Here is a 9660-nt window from a genome sequence, read left to right as displayed (position 1 = left end):
TTTTATTGTGTCGCTGAATGAAAGATGAGGTCTTCTGCCTCCATTTATCCGTTCGCTACAATATGTTAGATTCATGTTAATGTGTATTTAAATCCATTTAAATTTGTCGAAACAAAAATTGTACTTTTAAAAAATATAATTTTTTTTCTAAACAGTGGGTGGGAGTGTGGTAGTTCAAAGTCTCAATGTAAATCCCATGAAAACAGAGGCAGGGATATGTGGCACTGTTGACCTTCCATACCTCCTGTGGACGTCATGCGTCCCCGCGATACTTTACATAACCACGCGAGACTGGCTTCTTGTTTATTCTGAAAGATGGCGGCGGCGCCTCCAGAAGAGGAGAGCCTGGAGTCTCGAATCAGTAAGTCCCCATTCACTTCTACAGCAGGTTGACTTCTACCCTGAGGACGGGACGCTGCGGAGGAACCTGGGGATTCCGTCTCAGTCTGTAGTCGCAGTGCTGTGTCTGTGGATTCATCTCAGAGTCGAGACAGCGAGTGTCATCAAATGGGAAAAGTGCTGTTGACGTGGAGGAACAGACAGGTTCGGATGATACGTCACCTCGTCTGTAGCCTGTCTCCACTTGGACCCACGTTGTGTTCCGTGTGGTCAGTGTGAGGTTGGAGCTGATTCACCGACATGACACGTTCATGTAAACACCCCAGTGGAGCTAGCGTGGGAGCTAACAGCCCCAGCTAGCTAGTTAGCTGCTGCTCTGAGACATGAACCTGAACCTGAACCTTCCACCTGCACCAGAGACACTAGTGCTGCTGCTACACACAGGAGAGTCTCTCCTCCTCTGCTCCACAGCAGAGACACTGGGATGGTGTCTGCAAACAACCAGAGGCTGGTCACACCTGAGCCTGTTCAGTCTGTGCAGGACCTGTCACTGTGTGGTGTCAGTGTGGGGGGTGTGACAGGCCCCAACAGCCTACACACTCATGTCAGGAGTAGAACATGTCAGGAGACTCGAGTTTAATATTTTTAACTCAAATGTCACGTCAGAGATCCTATACATCAGCCTTCTCGTCTGGATAAAATCTAATGTTTATTTTAGTCTGATTTTCCCTTTTCTCTTTTCTACAGACAAGGCCACCAACCCTCTGAACAAGGAGAATGACTGGGACAATATCAAGGGGTTTTGTGATCAGCTCAACAATGAACCAGAAGGGTGAGATGAGGAGGATGACGAGCATCATCACACCATTTCTGAATAGCTGCTCTACTTCTCGTCGTAGATAAAACACACAAACACATCCGTGCTATGCCCGCTGTTGATCTAGAGTCCAGACCACAAGTATTTTGTCAGACACCTCCCACACAGCACGGAAAGAAGTGCCAGGGAGACGTGGCCTCTTTAACAAATAATGCCTGTGTGTTCAAAAAGAATTTAACAGATCCACACGAAGTCAAACTAAATCTTTACATTTAATATTTTGTGGAAACTCTTTTTCTGTATCTTTCCTGGTCATGTTCACAGAGCTTCACTCACTGGCTGTCTCTCTCTGTGTGTGTGTATATAAGATATTTGCCCTCCTGAAAAGTCATCCAGTGCATTTAGCTGAATCTGAGCACACACACAGCTCCTCTATATCTCTTCGTTCATTCTGCTGCATCTGTCAAGTAAATGCCAGCCTGCCACTTCCACATAGGCCCAAGTCATAAAGGAACCACTGGCTGTTTGACAGATGAGGTTGGTTATCGATGGTGAACTGTTCCAATTTTCATTTTCGAATTGTCTCCGCCAAGACAATCTTTTCACTGCTGTCTGTTTATTTGTTGGTTGATTTGTTTGTAAGCAAGATTACACAAAACCACAGTGTGGATTTCCATGAAACTTGGTGAAAGGACATTTTGTGGGTCAGGAAAGAACAACATTTTGGTGCTGATCCAAAGAGGGTTTTTTCACATTCTTTAACATTGCAACATAGGGTTATTTTCAACATTTCCCTAGTGAATTATTCATGGTTCTTGATGGAACTGATACGAGTTTGTGGAATTTGGTGCAGCTTGATTGAATTTGAAGGAACTGTTGTTGTGGTATGTGCTCTACTGAGTGCAGCTCTAGTTGCGAAACAGGTGTTTGTATCTCTTTGTGTTGTTGTGACACCTCACTGTTATTGTCATTGCTTCTTTCCTCCACATGTTGAAAAGACAACTACACTTCTATCTTAATTAAGACTCGACTAATTCCCACGTGTGAGCGGTTTTGTGTCTGAACTAACATTGAAATCACAAACTGAACATTGAAATATTTAGTAGCCAAGTGTAGAATTAGTTTTGAGCACCTGTCAGTTTGCACAGTGTGTTAAAAGGGCTACATCTCTCACTCAGGTATTTTTATATTGATGTTACAATGTTTAAGTTAAATCTGAGACTTGGTACTTACCATATTATTTCAAATAAATGTGCTGAAGCTCTGAGCCTGAAGAATAAAAATCTGTATAACTGTTCAAATACTTCTGGTCTGGACTGTAAATATTAACAACCTGCTCTCATCCAGTTTCACAGATATTTTTTTGCTTAATTAAAAACATTAATCCTATAAGTAGTGTTTAAGTTAATCACAACTTTAAGCATGTCTCACTGCTGATTTAAATAGTTTTTTAACATTAAAGGGTGTTTTGCCTCAAATGTTTTTGTGTATATTCATACTTCACACCTTTTATCTGTGAGTAGAGTTAAATATCTGTTTTTATCCATCAGTCCTCAGCTTGCAACCAGACTTCTGGCTCACAAAATCCAGTCTCCTCAGGAGTGGGAGGCCTTGCAAGCGCTTATGGTGAGAGAGGAAATTACTTAAGTCTAAGTCTTCACTTGTGTATGTGTTTTGTGGCTAATGCATGCAAAGGTCTGCAAAAGGCACAACACATGTCAAATGTTATTACTCTGATTGTCTGATGTGTAAAACCAGTAAACTTTAACTTTAACCACCTCCAGGTCCTTGAAACATGCATGAAAAGCTGCGGGAAGCGATTTCACATTGAAGTGGGAAAGTTTCGTTTTCTCAATGAGCTCATCAAGGTGGTTTCACCCAAGGTAATAATAGTTATATGTTCTAAGTTCTATCTCATCTGTTTAGCCATGACAATTATTATTGATGGTGTTTATTTGCTGTTTAAAACAGCAGCTTCATTCGTGCTCACACAGAAAAACTCCAAGAAAAGGTTTGATAGCAGAATGCAGAATAGAAAACTTGTATCTGTTGGGTTTGAATATGAAGCTGTGACCATGAGATAGCTCAGCTGGTCTAACACCCAAGTAGGATTTTTGTTAACCAGAGTAAATCACCACACACTAGTGTCAAAGATGTGTTTCAGTTTAATGGCTGTATATCATCTTTATTTATTCATGAAAAATGTCAAAGAATAAAAGACACAATTTTTCCATATAGATTTTTAACATACCTCCCACCTCCTCTCCCTGTAGTATTTAGGTGCGCGGGCTCCAGATCCAGTGAAGAAGAAGGTGTTAGAGATGGTGTACAGCTGGACGGTGAAGCTGCCAGAGGAGATCAAGATAGCAGACGCGTATCAGATGCTGAAAAAGCAGGGTGAGTGCTCCTGATGTTTGAGAACATGACAAATCACCAAGCGAAAGGAGGTTTCTCGTTTGCTTTATTGTGACTCCAAACCTGCTTCATACATGCACTGAACTGTGGATAATCTCCTGATATTATCTGGAGGGGCTGTTTGTAAGATCGCAAACGCCAGTTGGGTTGGTTGAGTAAAAACTCCAGAACTGTGTGAGAACACAGCAGGAAGCCCTCTGGAGGATTCACCGAAAGCTAGTGGGTGTTTTAAATGATGTTTCTTAACCTCTACAGATGATCTTCACAGTGGAATTAGTACGTAACCTTCTGCCTCCTGCATGTTGATCATGAGTTGATCATATGTGAAATGAAGTTGTATGAAGTCTGGAACCCATCTTGAGACCATTTTCCAGAGTTCATGTCTGAAAACCGCCAATATGTGTGGTTTGTTATTCCATATGATCTCCACACAGGGTTTATTTATGCCCTTTTTAAGTTGTTTGATATTGTCCTTGTTGCAAGTGCTTTCAGTTCTGCTTTTCATGCTTATGAGCCACAGACGTGAGGTGAATGTGATCTTAAAAATAGATTTTCTTACCACGTTGCAGTTGTCCAGCATCACACGTGTCTCTGACAGCGCTCAGAGTGATGTAGATTCTCTGGCAGAGATCTTTATACAAAATGTAAGTAAATAGGCTGTTGAAGTATTAAGGTTAGTAGCTGTCCTCGTTCTCTTCCAGGTATTGTCAAACAGGATCCTGTGCTTCCTGATGACGAGCCCCTCCCACCCCCTCCACCTAGAGCTAAAAGTGCCGTCTTTGAGGATGAAGAGAAATCCAAGGTATGATGTCTGAGGGATGACGATAAATGTGGTTGACAAAGGGAAGGACTCAATTGTATCATCCTCATGTCTTGATCCATAAAGATCTTTACCCATCACGTCCTTTTGAAATGAAGCCTATGCTTAACATTGTAAAGCACCAACAGTTTACTAATTCACATCCTCCCCTCTTTCCTCTGCCCTATCCTGTTTTTGTAGACGCTGTCTCGCTTATTGAACAGCACTCACCCAGAAGATCTAAGAGCAGCAAACAAGCTCATTAAGGAAATGGTTCAGGAAGTGAGTCACCCGCTTTGTTAACCAGATGTGCTGTACAGTATGTGCATGTGTATTGTTTAAAATACACACTTTCTTATAATAATAATATATTTTTTATCTCAAGGCACTTTCAGTATTTAAATTTCTTATTGTATTGATTTATACTGGGATTTACGTTGCCTACTCGATCTCCTAATCAAACATCAGCTTGTATTTTCTATAAAACATTTGTGAAGTTATTAACATTCATGTACTGTGGGTGTTTGCTGTGATAATCTAAAACTGTAATATAGCCTTAATTAGACCCGTTTTTACATCATGGAACAAATTGAGTTTAAAGGTCTGTGAGAGTTTATCGCTGTCTTTTCCGCAGGATCAAAAGCGAGTGGAAAAGGTATCAAAGCGAGTGAACGCCATCCAGGAGGTGAAGGAGAGCGTCAGCCTGCTGAGCCAGCTGCTGGAGGGCTACAGCAAGGAGAGCTGCTCCCAGAGCAACCAGGAACTCATTAAGGCGAGCACAGCTCAGCACATTAAAACATGCTTCAGCTACAGCCTCATGATTGTCCTGGGACGGTTCAGTAGATGGGAGATTTTAGGGTTTTCACGTGGTTCTAATTTCAGGATCTCTACCTGCGCTGTGAAAAGATGAGGCCCACACTTTTCCGTTTGGCCAGCGACACGGAGGATAACGACGAAGCCCTGGGTTCGTGGGTAGTTTCTGGAATCATATGAGGAAGCTCAAGACTTTTCTCATGAAGTTTTTGTTTCCATTCTGTTTCATCCAGAGCATGACTAGATAAACCGTCTGATGTTGTTAATTCATTTCTGCTTACAGCGGATATATTACAGGCCAATGACAGCTTGACACAGGTCATCAATCTGTACAGACAGCTGGTAAAGGGGGAGGAGATAACAAAAGAGGGCACATCAATGCCCTCACAACCAGGTATGTGTTTTTAAGGTCAATGGGATTTGAAAACCACTAGCATTTATAGATATGTAACATATTTCTGTAGACTACAAGATCACTGATGAATATTTTCTGTCCAAATCAGGCAACAGTAGCTCAGCACTCTTGGACCTGATGGGTCTGAATGCATCAGCCAACCCCTCCAGCCTACAGACCCTTACTCAGAACGTGGGTATCAGCCTCTTGGATGATGAACTCATGTCTCTGGGTGAGTTCCAGCTCGTTGCTTAGGGAACAAAAACATCTGGCTCACTGAACATTTTTAACAAGTTTGAACGAGAAAGTCAGCACTATTTCCTTATTTCCACTGGCCAGGGTGGCCTGTTGGCTAATATCCAGCATCCTCAGAGGCAGACCACACCTGGCCAGACCACAACAAAGCTCGACACATTTCCCGCCTGTTTATAATTATGTCAGAATTTGTGCTTACGTCACAAATTCTGACATAAGCACTGATGTTTTTCATTGTGTTGTAAATCATTTGTCAGCAGAAACAAGGTTTGTGTAAACCACCTCAAAAGCTGGGATCAAATGTAATTAACCTTTTTTATTGTTCTCGTCTTCTTAGGATTGAATGTAACGGAAAACTACGACTCCCAGAACTCTTTTCAGGTGAAAGTTTTAAGCTGACTTTGTACATATGGTCACATTAAAGCAAGTATTTGTAGAAGCTGAAATTGTTACTTTGGTGCCACCAAGTGGAAGTATTACAAACTACCAATATAACAATAAGGTATGCTAAAATTAAGACATTTATCTACATTTATAAAATAATATTATAAAAAATGGCTTTAAAGCAGATATTGATATGATTCTCAAACCATATAACATCATCTCCTGCCTCTTAAAGTCCTGACACCCAAACTCTAACCCTCTTTTTTTACTCTTCAGTCCTCTGATAGCACAGATTCTTTTGCTCCATCGGCATCGACTGCTGTGTTGCTACCAGCTGTGGTCCAGACACAGCATGCTCCGCCAGCAGGGGGCTCCACTGCTCCTCCTAAAGCCATGGAAGAGCTGGATCTGCTGGGGAAGACATTAATGCAGCAGTCCCTACCTCCAGAGAGCCAGCAGGTCAAATGGTAAGAGACACACACACAGATGTGGGGTTTATAATGAATACTTTTGGAGTTTAACAGTGGTAATATACCTGTGGACGGGTGGCAATTGTAACTGTAGTGGACAAACATGTTTCATGTTCCTCTAATTCCTGATCATGTTGCTGTTACACACAGGGATAAGATCCAACCTCACTCCAGAGTCACTTTACGAGATCTCCAGACCATGTCCCACACCAGTTCTAGACCCACTCCTCCTGCAAACACCTCCTCCTCTGCGTCCGGCCTGTCCGTCCAATCAGAGCAGCCCGACGCTCTCCTCCTCTCTAACCTCAGTCTCACAGCTGCTGGCGACCTCTATGACAGCATCTCTCTAAGTGACGTTACTGTGCCTCTGGAGTCAATCAAACCAAGTAAGCAAAAGCAATAACACCGGTTCCAACAGGGACACTGGTTCCCATCATAGATTCAGTTTTCTCTTTATGTCTCCACATCGGATTTCCATGTGTTTTTTCTCATTGTGTGTACACCTATATTTTCAGGCAGCCTGTTGCCAGTGACCGTATTCGATAAACACAGTCTCCGGGTTTTGTTCACCTTTGCCCGGGACTGTCCTCCGTCCCGGCCGGACGTGCTGGTGGTGATCATCTCCATGCTGTCCTCGGCCCCCAGTCTTGTCACCAACATCCGCTTTCAGGCTGCTGTGCCCAAGGTACGTCCCTCCTGTCTGCTCGTCACACTGAGGTCAGACACGCATTGCAGTCAAAGATGCCATCATGTACCTGAGCTGCCCAACTACAGCTCCAAGCATTTGTGTCTTGTAAGAGTCCTAACATTCGGTGGAAACCAGATCCACTGATTAAAATATTATTTGTTAATATCTGTTTATCTGGTTAACTTGAGTGCAGCTGAGACACATTTTTTAATTTCTTTGGCAAACTTTTTAGCAGACAGATCCAAATTTATAAATGTGGCAGATTCAAAGAGAAAACTTGCATTCATTTTAAGGGATAGTTCACCCAGAAATTTAAATTGACTCATTATCAATCCCCAGTATGCTGATGGAGGTGTGGGTGAAGCGTTTGAGTCCACAAAACACTAAAAGAGTTTCAGGGGTAAACCGTGTTCTGCTTGTGTGGTGTCATCCAAGTGTCATGTTACCCTCAAAACGAAGTCATATACACCGTGTTTTTAGTCTAAAGGTCCACTGATAGCTTCCGACCAGGTGCATTCAGGGACTGTCGGAGATGCTATCGTCCGCTAGCTTAACCACTTCTGGTGAACCTTGAGCCTTAAAACACAGTGTAAATGACCTTGTTTCAAGTCTAATGTGAATGTCGGGGCTTTAGGACTCTTTGATGACATCACACGAGCAGTATGGAGGCATTTTATGTTTGTTCTGTTTTATTACGTCTGAAGCTTTGGTCATTAGTTCCTTTAATTGTATTGGATTCTGCTGCAACACTGTTTACCCCTGAGACTACTAAAGACTGAAACACTTCACCCACCCCTCCATCGACATAGTGGTGTGGTAGATAATGAGTAAATTTTCATTTCTGGGTGAACCTTCCCTTTTAAAGTTGTGTTTCTGTTCACTTGATCAACTATTTAAACATTCTCTCCTCTTCAGCTCAGTTTTTGGTCTCTTGGCTCTTTAGCTTTGCTGCTAAATTGCTTGAGTCTTCACTAGCTAGTTGTTTACTGTGTGTGTCTGCTTGTTGGAGTATTTTACTGAAACAGCTGCCCGCTGTGTCTTATAATCAGATCAATGAGTGTACACTGTAACCTCAAAACTCTGTAAAATATTATGTATGTTCTCCACAATTAACACTTTTCCCTTTTATGAGGTTGTTTTTATGTTGTTCGTTAGCACGTTGCTTTAAAATATTGATTTGAAGCTTCTAAGTTTAGTGGTGTGTGTGTGGATGTGATTTTGTTGCCTAGGTGATGAAAGTGAAGCTGCAGCCTCCCTCTAGTACTGAGCTCCCAGCCTTCAACCCCATCCTGCCTCCAGCTGCCATCACACAGATCCTGCTGCTGGCCAACCCACACAAGGTATTCCTCTTCCTCACATAACACCATTTTAATACCATTTAATAACAGCATTTTATGTATGTCAGTTACAGTGTTTTGAGCAAATATGGATACAACCAATCTACTTTTCATGTGAAAGGAACGTTTGCACGTTTGTTAAACCATAATGATACAGAATGCTTTTCTGTGTTAAACACACAGTGTAAACATAGCTCTTTGTTTACACTTGATTTACACCATGATTTGTACATTCCATAGGAGTTTGATTTGCAACATCATAGCCCATAGCGGAAAAAATCTGACATTTTGTTTCCGTTTCAGGAAAAAGTACGTTTGCGGTTCAAGCTGACGTTCAACCTGGGGGACGAATCCCACGACGAATCTGGTGATGTGGACCAGTTTCCCCCTCCCAACACCTGGGGGAACCTCTAGTGAGATAGAGAGATAGAGAGAGAGATAAAGCACCCTCCTGTCATGTGACCTGCTGCTTCCTTTAGATTTAGGATGAAGTTGTTCCTCATCACTGGCAGAGGCCACATGGTCTCAAACGCTCGGTAAGACAAACTGAGAAGAGACCAGTTGTGGGAACCCGCTTCTACCTTGTGCCTTCCTTCACAGCCTTCCTGTCCTTTACGCCACCATCTTCATGCTCCTGTGTTTTGTTGCCACTTTCTCTTCTTCTATCAATCAGCGTAGAGATATATGATAAATACAGCAAACCGTCAGAAACATTGACTCAATGCAGATGTGGAGCCTTTAAAAAACAAAACAAAAACCTGAATGTGTGCATCTGTCTGATTCCCAAACTGCAAGTCCCATGTCATGTGAAGTACATGCAACAGCTGGAATCTGACAATTAAGATTATTCTTCGTTTTTTTCTACACAACCAGACACTCAATCTGAAGCAGGTGTGTGATGTAAACCCAACTTGGGCTTCAACATGTTACATATTTCCGAGTATTGTCA

At 42.3% G+C, this 9660-nt stretch overlaps 1 protein-coding gene across 1 annotated transcript; it reads left to right on the top strand.

The window, feature by feature from the left end:
• The first annotated feature begins 301 nt into the window (after positions 1 to 301).
• On the top strand, positions 302 to 9660 carry gga1 (golgi-associated, gamma adaptin ear containing, ARF binding protein 1). The gene is made up of 17 exons (XM_061083550.1): positions 302 to 361; positions 1087 to 1171; positions 2707 to 2782; positions 2941 to 3039; positions 3430 to 3553; positions 4273 to 4373; positions 4572 to 4652; positions 5005 to 5142; positions 5253 to 5334; positions 5467 to 5577; positions 5687 to 5809; positions 6170 to 6213; positions 6493 to 6683; positions 6837 to 7072; positions 7202 to 7371; positions 8604 to 8714; positions 9015 to 9660. The coding sequence occupies exons 1-17, from the start codon at positions 316 to 318 to the stop codon at positions 9123 to 9125; spliced, it is 1929 nt and encodes a 642-aa protein (XP_060939533.1). The 5' UTR covers positions 302 to 315; the 3' UTR covers positions 9126 to 9660.

This window comes from Limanda limanda, chromosome 2 (assembly GCF_963576545.1).
Source record: "Limanda limanda chromosome 2, fLimLim1.1, whole genome shotgun sequence".
Classification (NCBI taxonomy): domain Eukaryota; kingdom Metazoa; phylum Chordata; class Actinopteri; order Pleuronectiformes; family Pleuronectidae; genus Limanda; species Limanda limanda.
Note: the sequence above shows the minus strand (reverse complement) of the source record. Positions and strands in the feature narration are given on the sequence as shown.

What these genes read in the sequence shown, in the direction of transcription:
- gga1 (XM_061083550.1), top strand. Translation starts at nt 316, where the DNA reads ATGGCGGCGGCGCCTCCAGAAGAGGAGAGCCTGGAGTCTCGAATCA. An exon ending in ACTCCCAGAACTCTTTTCAG is followed by an intron (nt 6,214 to 6,492) that starts GTGAAAGTTTTA and finishes TTTACTCTTCAG; the next exon opens with TCCTCTGATAGCACAGATTC. An exon ending in TTCAGGCTGCTGTGCCCAAG is followed by an intron (nt 7,372 to 8,603) that starts GTACGTCCCTCC and finishes TTTGTTGCCTAG; the next exon opens with GTGATGAAAGTGAAGCTGCA.